This window comes from Aegilops tauschii, chromosome 4 (assembly GCF_002575655.3).
Source record: "Aegilops tauschii subsp. strangulata cultivar AL8/78 chromosome 4, Aet v6.0, whole genome shotgun sequence".
NCBI lineage: Eukaryota > Viridiplantae > Streptophyta > Magnoliopsida > Poales > Poaceae > Aegilops > Aegilops tauschii.
Genome location: NC_053038.3, coordinates 365030488 through 365046325, shown reverse-complemented (window position 1 = coordinate 365046325; position 15838 = coordinate 365030488). Strand labels below are relative to the sequence as shown.

At 46.7% G+C, this 15838-nt stretch overlaps 2 protein-coding genes across 3 annotated transcripts; one reads left to right on the top strand and one right to left on the bottom strand.

The window, feature by feature from the left end:
* The first annotated feature begins 2906 nt into the window (after positions 1-2906).
* On the top strand, positions 2907-8486 carry LOC109760635 (uncharacterized). Of its 2 annotated transcripts, none has more exons than XM_020319447.4 (11): positions 2907-3290; positions 3368-3502; positions 4001-4067; positions 5754-5850; positions 5955-6051; positions 6136-6219; positions 6436-6476; positions 7186-7251; positions 7926-7985; positions 8085-8136; positions 8240-8486. In XM_020319447.4, exons 1-11 carry the CDS (start codon positions 3125-3127, stop codon positions 8314-8316), a joined length of 942 nt encoding a protein of 313 aa, XP_020175036.1. In that variant the 5' UTR covers positions 2907-3124; the 3' UTR covers positions 8317-8486. The 2 variants fall into 2 exon arrangements, with proteins under 2 accessions (XP_020175036.1, XP_040243211.1); XM_040387277.3 differs by having other exon boundaries at positions 2911-3290; positions 5958-6051.
* A 4172-nt stretch (positions 8487-12658) lies between these two features.
* LOC109760636 (putative clathrin assembly protein At2g25430) lies at positions 12659-15634 on the bottom strand. Its single transcript, XM_020319448.4, has 2 exons — positions 15165-15634; positions 12659-14819 (listed from the first exon to the last, which is right to left on the bottom strand). Exon 2 carries the CDS (start codon positions 14734-14736, stop codon positions 12820-12822), a length of 1917 nt encoding a protein of 638 aa, XP_020175037.1. The 5' UTR covers positions 14737-14819; positions 15165-15634; the 3' UTR covers positions 12659-12819.
* Positions 15635-15838: the final 204 nt, after the last annotated feature.

Here is a 15838-nt window from a genome sequence, read left to right as displayed (position 1 = left end):
CTGACCTCTCGCATTCGCTTGACACGTGGAAGCTGAGGTTGTTGATACATAGAAGCCAAGGGGTACGACATTAAATGGAAAGCCGAATACATCACTTTGAAGTCATCGGAGGAGGAACCCGCCTTGCAATGCCGAAGACTATCTGCGCGCCGGACACCTCGTCATTGAAGCCTGGTTCGGGGGCTACTAAGGGAGTCCTGGATTAAGGGGTCCTCGGGCGTCTGACCTGTTGTACATGGGCCGGACTGATGGGCCGTGAAGATATGAAGACCGAAGGCTCTCTCCCATGTCCGGATGGGACTCTCCTTGGCGTGGAAGGCAAGCTTGACGACCAAATATGAAGATTCCGTTCTCTGTAACCGACCTTATGTAACCCTAGATCCCTCCGGTGTCTATATAAACCAGAGGGCTAGGCCCGTAGAGGGAGATCAGTATACAATTATAGTCAGACAGGATAGACTTCTAGGGTTTTAGCCATTACGATCTCGTGGTAGATCAACTCTTGTAACACTCATATTCATCAAGATCAATCAAGCAGGAAGTAGGGTATTACCTCCATAGAGAGGGCCCGAACCTGGGTAAACATTGTGTCCCCCGTCTCCTGTTACCATCGACTTTAGATGCACAGTTCGGGACCCCCTACCCGAGATCCGCCGGTTTTGACACCGACACGCACCTCCGATCGAGCTCTGCTATGAGGTGCTCCCAACCCCGGTCGGAGGTAGGTCTCACACTCGGGGTAGATATCCCTTGGGATCTCGGTGAGTGACCTTACGGAGCACCGGAGCCTAACTACATGGCTTTAAAGAAAGCACTGCCTCGGAGGTAACCCGGAAGTCAGTGTCTTTCTTAGTTTTGTTTCTTGAGTCTAGATGCATTCATGTTTGCATTGGCATTTTTATTTTATTTTGAGTAGTTTCTATTTGAGTTGGTTTCTATTGTTTTCATTGGTAAAATTTATAGCATGTCGGTAGTCTGTTTTTACTGGCCGTATCTGTTATTCTGGCTCATCGCAAACAGTTCGTATGGATCAATTGTATGCCATATATCGCACACGCAACTCTAATCTGAATTGTGCTTGATGTCTCCGCCATCGCGCATAGTTCGTATTATTGGTGACGGTTTTATTAGAACATCGTTTGCGATTAATGCATCGCACACAATTTGGTCAAAGGGTCTCTGATTCATGCGTCGCATTAGCAGCATCCTGCAGTAGTGTCGACTAGGGGGAACGCTGCACGTGGCCCGCGGGGGGTCACACTGGAGGAGAGGCGACACTGCCTTATCCCTTTATCTCACAACGATTCTCTCCTTCTCTACTGATATCCACCATACCGCGCATCAATCAGACGAGCTCCGCACACTGCAACATAAATCTGATGAAGTTCGCCCAGCGCACCAGCGGGCTTTCTCCTCTTTTCTTCTTTCCTCTCCACCTTCCTCTGCTCGCAGTGAGAGAACACCCACACTACTCATGCGCACATCAGCGTCGTGCTCCTCCCCCGTGAGATTGGGGCCGACGCTGCTGGCGAAGGTGCTGCGACAACTTGGTGGCGATGCCGGGACCGTTGCGCGAAGGTGTTGTAACGACCTGGCGGCCAGCCTATAAGATGCGACGTCTGGCGATGATGATGCAACCACCGGTGGGATTTTTTTGTTGGAACCACCGATAGGATTTGCTAGAACCGCCGAGCGAGTTGGGACCATGGAGCGAAGATGGTGGGATCGCCGAACGAATTTTGCTTGAACCACCAATTTGATTTGTTGGAACCGCCTGGTAGTTTTGCTGAAACCTCTCGACGTTGATGTTAGAATGTGCGCGGGGGGGGGGGGCTAGTTGAAGCTGCGACCGACACCCGTCGGTGCTAGAGAAGACTCTGGCTGAAGCTGTGACAGGGCTTCCACCCGTCGATGACATAAGCTGCAATCGTGGGGGCGGGTAGCAAGCCATCAAAGGCTGTGCTGCAATCATTGTCGACAATGTACGATGACGGCAATTAGGTGCTGCGACGACATCATACAGGAACCAATGAGGATGGGCGATTCGAGGGTGTCGACCGGCGGTGCTTTGAGGGCGGTCGCTGCGTGCGTCCATGGCGGGTGTTCGCCCTGCTCTCTCCCCGCGTGCGTGCGTGGGTGTGTGGCTCTTTTCTTCTTCTTCTTTTGTGGGCTTTATTCAACGGTTGGGAAACAACACAATTAGCGCACAGGATGCGACTGGCGGGGGTGCTGGCGCCGGTTGACCGGCGCCTAGCACCGCCCCATTTCTTTGGCGTGTTGCTAGTTGTTGCTGTTCCCACACCACCGCCCACTACACATGTTCGACGAAATTCCCCCGCGAGTTCTCCAGTAAGGCCTCCTTTGGTTTAGAGGAATCTTGTAGGAATTTCAGAGGATAGGATTTCTATAGAAAAAATTCCTTTAGATCCCTTTGGTTTGTAGGAATGGAATCCTATTCCTATGGAGGAATTCTTCCTATCCGAAAATAAACATTAGCCTAGACTCAATGGAAAAAATCCTATGATGTGAATCAAAGGGCATCTCCTTTCCTATTCCTACTCATAGAATTTAAGATACATGTCATCTCATTTCCTATGACTTTCCTATTCCTACGATTTTCCCACTCTATGAACCAAAGGAGGCCACGCCTTCTTTGGTTTGAAGAAATTTCATAGGAATTCTAGAGGATAGGATTCTTATAGGATTTTTTTCCTTTAAAGCCCTTTGGTTCATAGGAATATATTCCTATTCCTACATAGGATTGGTTCCTATTCTCCACATTTCATAGAAAAATAAAAATGAGCCTAGACTCAATGAAAAAATTTCTTTGGTGTCAATCAAATGACATCTCGTTTCCTATTTCTACTCATATGATTTAAGATACATGTCATCTCATTTCCTACAAAATTCCTATTCTGTGATAATCCTATCCAATGAACAAAAAGAGGCGTAAGATTCGCCCGCATCTCCTTCGATTCCTTCCTCAGTTTGTCTCGGAATCCGGCAAGATCGGAGGTCTCGCCGGAACCCGGCGTTGGCCGTACCGACCCCGGCTGGATCTCCGGGCTCAAGAGTTATTGATGGTTCTTGGGATCCAGAGGGTGTGGCTGAGGAGTTCTCGGCGATGAGCAGGCTGGCGTCGGAGCTCCACCGGTTGCGGAGGTCGCCATGGGAGGTGCTGTGCTCCGCGCTGGTATCATGCGGCCTGGTTCTCTTCTCGCAGCTCGCCGTGGCCATAGTGCCCCGCCTCCTCCCATCCATCTCCCTCCTCGCCATGCTCCCCGTCGCAGGTCAGTGCGTGCCTGCTTTGCTTTCCTGTGGCTCTTTTAGTGCAATTTTGACCCTACTTCGGTTGCGCGCTGCACAGGTTTGGTATTCCTGGCGGCTATTCTGGTGGGCAGGTTCTGGAGGAGGTTCATCGGAGTGGCCGCGTCGGCGCCGCTGTTCGTGCTGTTCAACGTGCTGTTTTTGTGGGGCGTCTACCTATTCGTCATCCGGAGAGGTGAAATCCCCGTGCATTACATCTGTTTGGACTTTGCAGAGTGTGCGTATGTCTTTAGTGTTTGAAATTGCATATTATGTGTGTCTCCTTTTCCTTTTTAAATAGAAATAAGCATTCATTATAGCTCAGTGCGCTGGTGGATTGCCATTTGGACGGTGTTTATTGCTTTAGATATATGCTATATTTGTGGATGGAGCTAAGAACCGTTCCTGATGTATTGCAATTCTAGAGCATAGTTCTATTTAAATAAATATGGCAATACCTGACATTTCGTTATAATTTGGGATGGAATTGTAGATCAGGACATCAGTTGCCATAATTTTTCTAGGATCCCAGCATGTAGTTTATACTCGCCTCCTCACATTATGCATAACTTGTTTGAAAAAAATTATGCCACTTTGGAGCAGGGTGTAGTTAAATAAGTGTATAGAGCTTCTGATAGTTTTCTAACTATACTCTAGAATATCCTTGTTTTATAACTAGCCTTATGTTTTGTAGATACCTCTTCTCTACTAGACATGCTGATTAATGCTGAGTGTGCACTGCTTCTGTGGGGACTTTACAGGTTAGCTACTCCTCTGGAACATATTTTTGCGATGCACTTACTGATCTCTAAGCTCTATTTAGTCACTAAGGACATTGTTCATTGTAAACCTTAAACTATGGTTCTCGTTCCAAGATGGAATCTGAACTTTCAAACATTGAAAGTGGAACTTTGAACTTTCTAATCCTGATCCTAACCTTGAGCTTATACTTGTCCGGCACACCAGGAAAAAGGGTGTGGTGGGGGAGATGATGATGAGGAGAAATAGAGCTACATGAGTGGAATGGGGCCGGCGGTGGAGATGGACACTGGCAAGGAAGGGAAAACAGCTAGGGGAAGGGAGGTTGTTAAGCTTCATGCACTAGCCAACGCAACCAAAAGTCCGAACTAATGGAAAGGCTAGGCAATCCACATATACACTTCAACACCCCCTCTCACGTGTGACGCGGAAAGAGAGGCCTATACGTGGACACAAAGGGGGGAAGAACAATTTTTGGATAAATTGCAAAAGCCAAGACTTGAACTCAAGACCTTGGGCCATACCATGTTAAGCTTTATGCACTAGCCAACACAACCAAAAGTCTGAACTGATGGAAAGGGCTAGGCAATCCACATATACACTTCAACGGTGGCATGGGAGGTAGCTCGGCGATGAGAGAGAAATGGGAGTGAATTTGGGGAGGGCTAGGAATGTCAGTGACAAGAGTGCGCGAGGATATGAGTTCTTGATTGCGATCGCTCTTTTCATGTGATGTGGAGTGAACCTCGAGGCGAGGATCGGTCCGTTGTTGGCTCGATCTTTCACGGCACGAACCTTCATCGCAGCAGGTTTACGAAGATGTTCGCAAGTCCCACGGAAACAAAACGCCAACCCTTCGATCTGAAGGAATAACGTGGACGAACCGTATAGGCTCAGCTTGTAAACGCGTTGCAGGAACTCACATGCCAGTAGAGATTTTGACAAGATGTCTCTAAACCCGATGTCCTTCAAGCTTAAGAAATCCCAAATAATTAGAATCCTCACGCTGATCCTCTCCTTGCTGGGCAGGAATAAAAACGTAAAAGATCTTCTAGATTTTGACCCTGACGTAGCAAGTAGTACTGTAAATAAATTCTTGAGCCGTAGATTCCTTATCATGCACAACATAGGCTGTCTTCTCTGGTTTAAACCGATGGAAATTATTATCCATCAACGTGACTCACCAATGCATCATGTTCCTCATGCATGCATGGTTGTATGCACATAAATGAAAGTACCACAAAATGCGTACTAGTATTTTTCATTAATTCTTATGTATCCTTCTTGTCTTCCAGATCAATACGTATGTACTTTGGTACATGTACTTCTCCTGTTTTCAAGCTTGGCGTAACAGTGACGTCAACAATAATTATAGGTTCACCTTGAACACCACCTGTAGCATATTCAGTCGTGTGTGTAGACGCGGCCGTATCATCATGGGTGTGTCAAAGTCAAACAAGCTTCAAGGTCCAAGGGTCGGGCCAGGATTATAAGATAAGGGTTCAGATTTTGGGGATTGGAAGTTCGAGGTTCATCTTGGACTCCATAATGAAGTTCAGGCTTTAAAACAACAACAACAACAACAACAACAAAAAATCCATTTGGACATACTCCGCTTAACATTTATTGGCCTTAGCATACAACTGCCTCTGGGATTAGGGGTTTAGTTTGAATTTTTTTTATTGCAGGATTCTTTCTGGTGATCCCGGCATTGTTGCATACGAATCTTCATTTTTGGAAGAGGCTGGCTGCAAGGATTTCGTGGATGCTATATGCTCGAGTGAGGTGTTGAGAAAGTAGAGTTTTCAATGAAGTTGTTATATTAAGTTGCTACCTGAAATCTGGACGTCGTGCATTAACATGCTGAATCTTTTGTACTTTTGGTGTAGAAGTATCCATCACTCTCAAGGGTGAGGCATTGTAACTGTTGCAAAGCAAATGTTAGAGGTTATGACCACCATTGCCCTGCATTTGGTAATTGCATAGGTACTATATTGCATTTTTTAGTTTTGCTTCTGTTTTTGCATTATAGATAGATGCACACTTTAACCTGCATAACGTGTTTTGCAGGACAGAAAAATCATAGGCTATTTATGGCACTTTTGACAGGATTTGTTGTTGCTGAATCGACATATACAATGTGTTCAACTAAATGTATGTGGCTTTTTATCTCCTTCACGTCTGAAATAAATTAACTGTTTTCCGGGATAGCTGGTCTACATGCTTTCACAGCTGGAAATGTCTTTTTTTCTAATTAAAGACATTGTAGATACATTTACTCTTTTTGGACTTTCACGTTTCGTATATCCAAATAGTATTCGCAGTCATGGATTTCGCTCCATTTGTAACTGTTTTTATTCTATTTTGCAGATATAACTAGTTGCATAACCTCAGGAACTTTAAGAACTGAGGTATCTCTTTCCATCATCTTATTTTGCATACCTTGCGAAGTGATATTGATTACATTGTCAAGCCAATTGATCTTTTGTTCCTTGCATGAAAGGTCTTACACATTTATCAGGTTTGGCTTATGCCCAAACGTAGAACATGGAAAGCAATTTTTTTATAGCAAAATCTGGGTGGCCCCAATGTTTTGGCTAAGTTTTGTTCCGAAAATACTATTAGAGTAGAAAACCCAAAACTTTTGCATCAAACTAGATATTAGCAAAATTTGGTCAAAGTTAGGCAAGGCAAACTCTGTTTGTCAAAGGCACAAAACCAACAGCTCATGTTAACACACAATGGTTGTCTTGTACTCCCTCCGTTCCAAAATAAGTGTCGTGGTTTTAGTTCAAGTTTTAGTTCAAATTTGAACTAAAACCACGACACTTACTTTGGAACAGAGGGAGTAGGCATCATGGGATTTATGACTTTCGACCAATGCTGGTCTATCTTAGTAGATTCAGATATTTAGGCACAATAAGTGCATCTGTAGTCTAGTTCGGTATGATTTTCCAGAGAACGTGTAATTCAGAGTGTTTTGAAGAATCCTGTCATATTTTAATTACAGACCATTCTTTTCAGTTTTTCCCCTATGATTCATTTGTTTGATTTGGCCATCAGATAGCATCATTGTATGTAAGGATCACTGCATGATACTTAATTTGGGCAATTTTACAGAATCATTTGTCTCTAAACATGGTGATCGGCACAATGCTCTTCTCAGTCCTCCAAGTGATATGGCAGGTTCGTTGTTAACCTCTTGGAAGCCACATTGACCATAGTTTCTGCTTCTGTAACCATTTACCTCTGCACATGAATAAGCTGTATTATTTGGAAGGAGAAAAAGCATCTCATGTGTCTGAACTGTGGCAGTATTCGCTTATGAGATAGAGTTGTCTGCATGCAATCAACAATTTATCTGACAAGATAATCAGAATATTTTTTTTGGATAGAATTGAGGGTAATGGTTCGACAGATCATGCTTCATGAATTACGGACAGAAAAGGAACACAAATAATGTACTGTACACTACAGAGGTTTACAACTAGTGATATTCGTTGTCATGGTTTTTCATGTCTCAACTGTACTGAAAGTGCCAACATTTATAAAATTATATTCAGCTACGGCGATCCTGATATAGATGCACACTGAAAGCATGCAGCTAGAAATACCAGTTTGCTCTCTCTAATCTCAGTCACTGGCCGCTTTTTCTATGATTGACCAAGTGTCTTAAATATGTCAGCTCGCGGGTCTTCTTATTTTTGCAACAGCTTGAAATCTATCTTCCTATGCAAGGCCATGGCTGCACTTGTGTTGCTGTGAGCCTTTGTCTAGATCAAATGTGCTGATTATGACTTTTTATGATCCGTGTTGTTTCTCCTAAGTCTTGGGGTATGAATTTTGCTGCTCCTTGCCAGGTTGTGTTCCTGATATGGCATGTGTACGGCATCTGCTTCAACATCAGGACGGATGAGTGGGTAATGTCAAATTTCCCATGCTTTGGACTCTTTCTTCACCAATTGCAGGTCGTCTTCTCGTTTGCTGTTTCTTATAGCTAAGAGGTGAGATTTATCCAGATAAACTGGAAGAAATATCCTGAATTCCAAATGAAGGAACAGCCTCAGTCAGGTGCTTTACCAGTATAAACATTACCTCTGACTGATTAATTCCTCTTGTTGCTTTTTGAATTATGGTACATGTTTGACCTTTTTTTTTCAAACCACAAATGCAGATTTTGAAGTCAAGTTTGTCAATCCATACGACAAAGGCATGCTTTGTAACATTAGGGAGTTCCTGAAGCCGAAATAATACAAGTATAATCTAAAACGCACCGAGACCGGAGAACACCCACTCAAGATTCCTGAAGATATTTTTTGCCTGTTACTGTACCACTGATTCATATTCATTGGTTTGTGTATCATTTGGACTGTGGCAGTTCAGAGTCTGTCTTAATACGAGCAATTAACATTTTTTGAAAATCCTCGTTGAATGCTATCTGCATGCTGATGAATGCCGCGTCGCTGCAAATGTGATTTAGGCACCCGCACAAGTATGGTGATCAGTTCATCAGTATGGCAATCAGGCTATATTACTGCAAATGGTACTATTACATCTCATTGTTTTGAGCGCTACACCTTTGAGCAGGTCGTTCTGTTCCTTAGTTTCAAAATAAGTGTCGTGGTTTTAGTTTAAATTTGACAAAGGTTTACTGCATAATTTTTGCTGCCCCATTAGGCACTAGCGATTGGCAATGCACTGGAAACTGATATACATGCAATTATGCAAGGGATGGCGTTGGCTATACAACATTTCACTCTGTCCAATCTGTTTCAAGTGAGGCCTTATTGTCTATCAGGAACAGAGTTGATTGGTCATCTCGTGGCTGAAATCAAGAAGTTGATGAGAGACAGGGAGTTTATTTCTCAGATGTTGATTAGGATTAAAATAGAGTTGCCGACCGTTTGGCAAACTATAGTCGTATAGAGTGTAGGACCATCACGTATTGAGGATCTTTTGTCTCTCGACTGTAGTTCTCTCGGAATAAAACTCCTTTCCCCTCGCGCAAAGAAAAAAGAAGGACAACGCTAACGCTCACACGTGTGGTGGGAGCTAAATTCGCTCGCACGCCCTATAGCATACAAACTACGCCATGTCACCACATGTATGCATGTGAAAACCTTTTTGGATTTTCTGTTTTTAAAATGTTTTATCTCTTAAATGAAAAATCCGATTGAAGATCCGTTTTCATCATTAAATCCCTCGCGACGAGATCTTTGAAACTAGATCTCATATCAATATATTTCGACGAATTTTTTTTGGCTAAAAGTTGCCATGTCTATTGCACATGAATTGCCATGATGTTTACACTGAAGTTGCCATGATATGTTTCAGCTATTTTCTTCTACATTTAAAAGTAAATTTTGACATATTATAAAACGGGGAATTAAGAAACTAGACTTGTCATGCAACATAAATTAAAATTGACATGATACATGCACTTAAGATTGCCATGGTTCATAAAAAAAAATTCATGGTCAAAGTACTGTAATTGCCATCATCGAAGAACTAAAATTGCCATGATCTACAAACTAATGCCACATGGCAACTTTAGTTTAAGCACTATGACAACTGCAGTGTAAACATCATGGCAACTTTTGGGCAAAAAAAAAATCGTCGAAACATATCAACATGGGGTCTAGTTTTGAAGATCTCGTCGAGATGGATTTAATGGTGAAAACAGAATTTTAATTTGCTTTTTTAATTAGGAGATAAAACATTTTTGAGCCGAAAACCAAAAAGATTTTTGCTGATGTCATCTGTTCATACGTGGCAAAATGAATGATGATGGAGCATGTGGGCGGTGTGCAAACGCCCACGCGTTAGTTTTTCCAAGAAAAGAAAGAAAGACAACGACGTGTCCGGCAAAAAAAAAAGAGAAAGAGAGACAACGACGTGCCCGAAATGACAAGGACGTGCTGCTTATCCGCCATGGGTAGCCGCCAGTCGGTTTAAGAAAGTGCGTTGCCGTGTGGGGAAAGCATACTCCGGACCTCTCAGCGCGCATTTGGGGATGTCTATTTTGTGTGCATCCACGCTGCATTGTGCTAAGCGTCGACGTCTTAACGCGCCATCTCCTCTCATGAAATCTGAACGTCCAAGTTTAATTTCTTTTTGAAAATGTAAACGGTGAAGTGAAATTTTGAAACGGGCTAGGGAAAGGGAAATCGGGGTCGTTCGCGGCAGCGCTAGTGTGTTTCCGCCATTTGGGTTCCATTTCCATTTTATGTACCCATTTCATCCTTATGTTTTTTTTTTTGGTTGCCTTTCCTCTTGAGAAGAGTGTAGTGCTAGCTCTGATTCCGAAACGGAGGAGATAAAACATCGAGGTGTATTCCAAGCGTCCAATCATTCGTAGTTGGAAAAGAAGGGCCGGGAGAAAATGAAGGAATTGTAACCAGATGACCGCAAGCAGCACTGAAGAAAAGAAAGGGTCGTCAGGACAAGAAAGCGACCTAGGGAAACAAAGCTCAGGCTGCGTTTGATAGCAAGATGTTACAAAAACCAAAGTATTGAAAAACTACGGTATTTGAGCCCGTAGGTGGAGGATACCACAACTTTGAAATATCAAAGTATTTTGCAGTATTGGGAATACTGTGACCTGTTTGGCTGGTGCTTTATTATGCAGCAACGTAATTAGCTAACTAGCTAGCTAGTTGATAGCAGCTACAAACACGCATGTTCCTAGCTAGTTGCAATCACTCAATGGTTTGGTTGATCAGAGTTGATTAGTTGGGTATGGACACTCGTATGTTGTGACCAGCACCGATAGACAAAAATCGCATGAGCAAGAACAACAACTTAGCTTTGCAGAGTAGCAAGCTTGAGTCCAGCAGGATTTGCTTGCCCCGTTCCTCTCGGCTACCTTGGTGGAGTTAAACGGGGGCCAACATGAAGAGGCAGTGTACAACGACCCGACAAGCTGCCAACGTACAGTGCACCGCTGCAGCTAGCGCAACAGAGGCAAAGCGATTCGGGGCAGCAATTTCCAGGCGGACCACACTGACGTAGCATAGCTCAAGGACGAGATCCGGCAGAACAAGGTCGCCGAGCAGAAGCAATGGGAGAACGAAGGAGGGGCAGCAGCGGCTTGAAGCAAGGAAGAAGATAACAGGGACCCCTTTCTTTGCCGAGCTCAGTTTTAAAAAAAGAGGTCTGGGTTTTTTTTTAATACAGAGATAATACCACGGCTTGGCAAATAATGCAGTATTAAAAACATAGTTTCTAGTGGCAGCCAAACACCTCGTTGTAACTAAAACTATGGTAATCTGAAAAACTACAGTATTCTTAGAATACTTTAAAAATACTGAGCTACCAAACGGGGCCTCAGTTTTTCTTTCCAGGAAAACACAGCACCAAGCGAAAGAGTCAATCACGCACGACGTACCCGATCGCTTTGATTTGATCGCCCTTACCTACTACTAACCCGCATGGTGTAGTTGGTGAAACCGTCCTTAGCCCCAAAACCACCGAGCACCGCCCCTCTCATAAGGACCTGTATAATGCAAGGTGCTTAGGAGAGATGCTTGGAGAAATAAACCAGGCTTCTTTTAAGCACCGGTGCTTATTTGTACAAGGTAGACGCTTAATTAGGCGTCTTTTCTATAAAAATAGGCACCGATGCTTTAAAGAACCTGATTTATTTTTCCAAGCACCTCCCTAAGCATTTAGCATTGTACAAGGCCTAAAAAGTCAATACCCATGTTTCGTCCTGTTGACGGGGTTGATATTCAGGACTTATACATCGGCGAGCAACAACTAAGGGCGGGATCGTTTGATTCAATAGGATTTTCCTAGGATTCGAATCTTTAGAAAAGAATTCTACGTTGGTCATTTGATACATCGGATTGGATCCTATAGGAATTCTTTCCAAGGGAATCATATGTACACTTTGTTGGAACTTTCTACAATTTCTTTGTTTTTTTTGTGACATCAACCATTCTGCTAATTCTACACTCCCTCCGATCCAAAATAAGTATCGCAGTTTTGAACTAAGGTTGAACTTGTCGCAACTTTGAATTAAGGTTGAACTCACTTATTTTGAATCAGAGGAAGTTTGATTCAAGCGGGCATGTCACTTCAATCCTGTATTTTTTTTTTCTTTCTATTCCTACATTTTGAGAATCATGCAAATCAAAGAGGGCCTAAATGTGAACGCAGCATTATGATAGGTTCCAGTTTTGCAGCAACAGGTATTCCATAACTTAGACGAGCAGCAAGGCAATCATTCGAGCTCTATTTTTTTTTTACAAGGGAACTTTGCTCCAAAGTCCATCACCGAAAGCAATCGCTTCAACGAAGTTATAATTGATCAAAGGAAACCACCTACCAGGACGTCCTTAATGCCAACTACTAGCAACAAACTTCTCCAGCGAACAAGGAGATCTAGATCTGAGAAACGGAACAATTTTTCATCATAGCAGGTAGTAGATGACAGATGTGACATGCAGTACACTGCCACGAGGTATACTAACAACAACCGGGTAGCACCAAGCGACTGACAATATGCACAAGTCTCTAGTACTATCAAGTACTATGAAAGAACATCAGCTCAGATTATGTATTCAACTATAACCAACCCTTAGATGCCGCATTTGGTTCCAAACAAATAGAATTACATATATATAAGAGACCAAAAGGTTTGATCCAGAGACAAGGGACACAACAACTGATGCTGGACACAGCCCCGAGGAGTAAGATCACAAATACAGAACAAAATTCACAGCAACTGTAAGGATTTGAACAAAGAATAGCTCAGTAAGTGGGGTAGTAATACCCTGTATTTGCCATTGGCGCGTTTGGCATCCCGTATGGCATGGCTGGGTTTGAGCCGAAGCCGTTGTTGTAGGTCCGATCGAGCTTGGCCAAGCTCGACGGCCCCTGCATGCCGTCCCGTTGGTACTGCTGCCACATCATCTGCTCCTGTGTCAAGAACTGCTGCTTCTTCTCCATCTCGGCCATCTGCACATAGGATGGTGGTGCGAAGGTAAGGGATGCCGCAAAAGGATCCCCACCAACGTTCTGCATCGAACCGTCTGGTGCCGGAAGAGCCAGCATCTGTGTCTTCTGTCCAGGCGCAGGTAGGGCAACACTGCTGGAGCTCCCACTAGTCGCCTGTGCGTTGACATGCTGACGCACAACACCTTGGTCGTACATACCATTCAGTAGCAGATTATCCATACCACCTGTCATTACAGCCTTCTGCTTGGACAAGTTGCTAGCCGTCTCCACAAGGGCGAGTTCCCAATCAGCCTTACCGGGCTCAGCCGCAGGATTCTGCCACGCAGAAGTCACTTCGTTGCCACCATTGGAAGGGAAGGCCTCCCATGACCCATTGCTACCACCAGCAGCAGGTGGCCCTTGGAAGAGGGCCAGAGCAAGCCTATTGCCTTGCTCATCTGCACTCACAGTGTCTTCTCTAAGATCCACCAGATCACCCTGGGGCTGCGGTGGGGGCTCTGGCTTCACCTCTTCCTCCACCTTCTCAGGTTCAGGCTCCTTGTAGTCCTCTGGTGCAGGAAGCGCCTTGATGCTGTTCATGTCCGGCTCTGGCTCTTCCTCCTTGACCGGCTCGGGCTCAGGCTCCCGTGGTGGGCTCTTGGGGCGCTTTGCCCGGTCCCTCATAAACTCCTCCAATGTCTCCAGTAACTTATCAGTGACCCGCTGCACCTCTGGGTACTCCGATGATCTCGCTACCCCGGTGTCCTTACACCAAGCATAAAATGAGCAAAGCTCATCAATCTGCTTTGCCGCACTGGCATATGCCTCGAAGGCCTTGACACAATCAGCGTATTCCATGTCAAAGAACCTGTCCAGCAGCACCGCAAGTACCTCGCAGATATCGGCGTAGAGCTGGAAGCTCTCCCTCGCCATCTGATACAGTGCAACCAGCACCATCCTGCTCTGCTTCGCGCCACCTGTGGGGCGGCAGGCAAGGAACCTGTCGAGCAGCTGCTGCAGGTGGTGCATACGGCCAAGGACCCGCTCCGGCTTCATATCCCTCACAGGGGTCGGCGGCCTCTTGTCATCAGAGTTCCCGCCATTCCTGCTGTCACGGTTATCATCGTACCCTCCATACCCATTCCCCGGAGGGGAGGTGTAGGAGGGTGACCGGCGGCCATACGGGTCAGGAGAACCCCAACGGTCACGCGGCGATGGCCCGTTCAGGCTGGCGCTTCCATTAGCGTTGGAACCCTGCTTGCGCTCGTGGAGGAGGAACTCGAGGCGCTGGTCGAGGTACAGCGCATAGGTGCGGACGAAGGCGGAGTGGTCCCACGAGCCAGAGTGCGCCTCGTCACGGAAGTCGGAGAGGTTGAGGAGGCGGGTGCCCCGGCGCGTGGCGTGGAGGAGTTCCCGGTGGAAGAAGGGGTCGCCGTCGGTGAGGAGACGGTGCACGAGCATGAGCGACTTGAGCGCGACGACGTAGTCGCGGGTGCGGGAGAGCCTGCGGGCGCAGCCGGCGACCGCGGCGGCGACGTGGGCGCGGGATCCGGAGGTGAGGTGGAGGATCTCGCGGATGTGGCGCTCCTCGGCCGGCTCGTCGTCGTGGCTGGTGGTCTTGACGATGAGCACGTCGAGCTCCGGCGCTATGTTGCTGGTGACCTTGGCGAGCCCGATGCTGGTCTGGTCCTTGACGGCGCCCAGCGCCTTCCGGATCGTGCTGGACGACATCTCCGCCGCCTAATCCTCCTCCTCCTCCTCGCCAACCAACCAACCACCAGCGACCGCAAGCTGCCGGCCGGTTGCTTGTAGATCTGACCAAAAAAAGCAGTGGATGAGTCTCGGAGATTTCATCAAAGCCAGACGCAGATCCTTAAACATTTTGCAGGCCCGCTTTTAATTGGAAACACGTAAAGATATCTACCGGGGGTCGAGATCCCCGGAGCCAAGCGGCGAGATTTCCTCTGGTGGGCCTGCCATAAACTCCGCTCTCGATGCTTATCATCATCTAATCTAGACTAGATCAGCTAAGTTAGGTAGCTACTCCTACTCCGCAGCCGAAGCAGCGGCCGCGGAGCTCGGAACGGAAGCCAAGCCACCTCCGGCTCCGGGGAGGAGGCGCAGATCCAGGGAGCGAGATTGGACGGAAAAGGGAATACCTTTGCGGCAGGCGCAGATCCGGGGCGTCGGGTGCTGGGCTGCGCAGGAGATCTGGGCGGGCGCGGGAGGGGGCAGCTCGGATCCGAGAGCCTCTCTCCTCTCTCTCTCCCCCGTCTCCCTCGCTGGCCGGGGCAGTTTGACCTGGGCTTTTAGAGGAGGAAGAGGGTAGGCCGGCTGAGGTCTGCGGGGGAGACGAGGCGAGAGGCAGAAGGGGGAAGAAATGGTGTGTGGTGGTGTGTTCGGGGCTCCGGGCGTTTGGTGCCTTGCTGTTTTCAGATTTTTATTTTGGGGGCGGGAGGAGGCAAGCAAGGAAAGCAGCGAGCTTCGCGTGCCTTCCTTCCGGCTTGGTCGCGCCGACGCGCACCCTATTGCCCCTGTGTCGGTCGGCGGCTCGGCGCCTACCCCCGTAGTACCTTTTTACCTCCTTGCGCCGACGTGGGAGGGCACGAGGTCAATGCGGCGACGCTATGCCAGCCCTGCAGACGGTGCGGTGGTGATCATGCAAAACGGTGCCAGCTGCTGCCGCCGCACACGCCGGGGGCGTGACGCCGGAGGGTCGGGTCGCCGTGCCGTTGACGTCGGCTTGTGGCCGCGCCCCGTCACGTCCACAAGTCCGCACTCTACCGCGCGCGCGCTGTCGCTGTCGTGGGTAGGGTGATCTGGTGCTTTGGAC

What these genes read in the sequence shown, in the direction of transcription:
- LOC109760635 (XM_020319447.4), top strand. Translation starts at nt 3,125, where the DNA reads ATGAGCAGGCTGGCGTCGGAGCTCCACCGGTTGCGGAGGTCGCCATGG. An exon ending in CCTATTCGTCATCCGGAGAG is followed by an intron (nt 3,503 to 4,000) that starts GTGAAATCCCCG and finishes TATGTTTTGTAG; the next exon opens with ATACCTCTTCTCTACTAGAC. An exon ending in TACAATGTGTTCAACTAAAT is followed by an intron (nt 6,220 to 6,435) that starts GTATGTGGCTTT and finishes TCTATTTTGCAG; the next exon opens with ATATAACTAGTTGCATAACC.
- LOC109760636 (XM_020319448.4), bottom strand. Translation starts at nt 14,736, where the DNA reads ATGTCGTCCAGCACGATCCGGAAGGCGCTGGGCGCCGTCAAGGACCAG.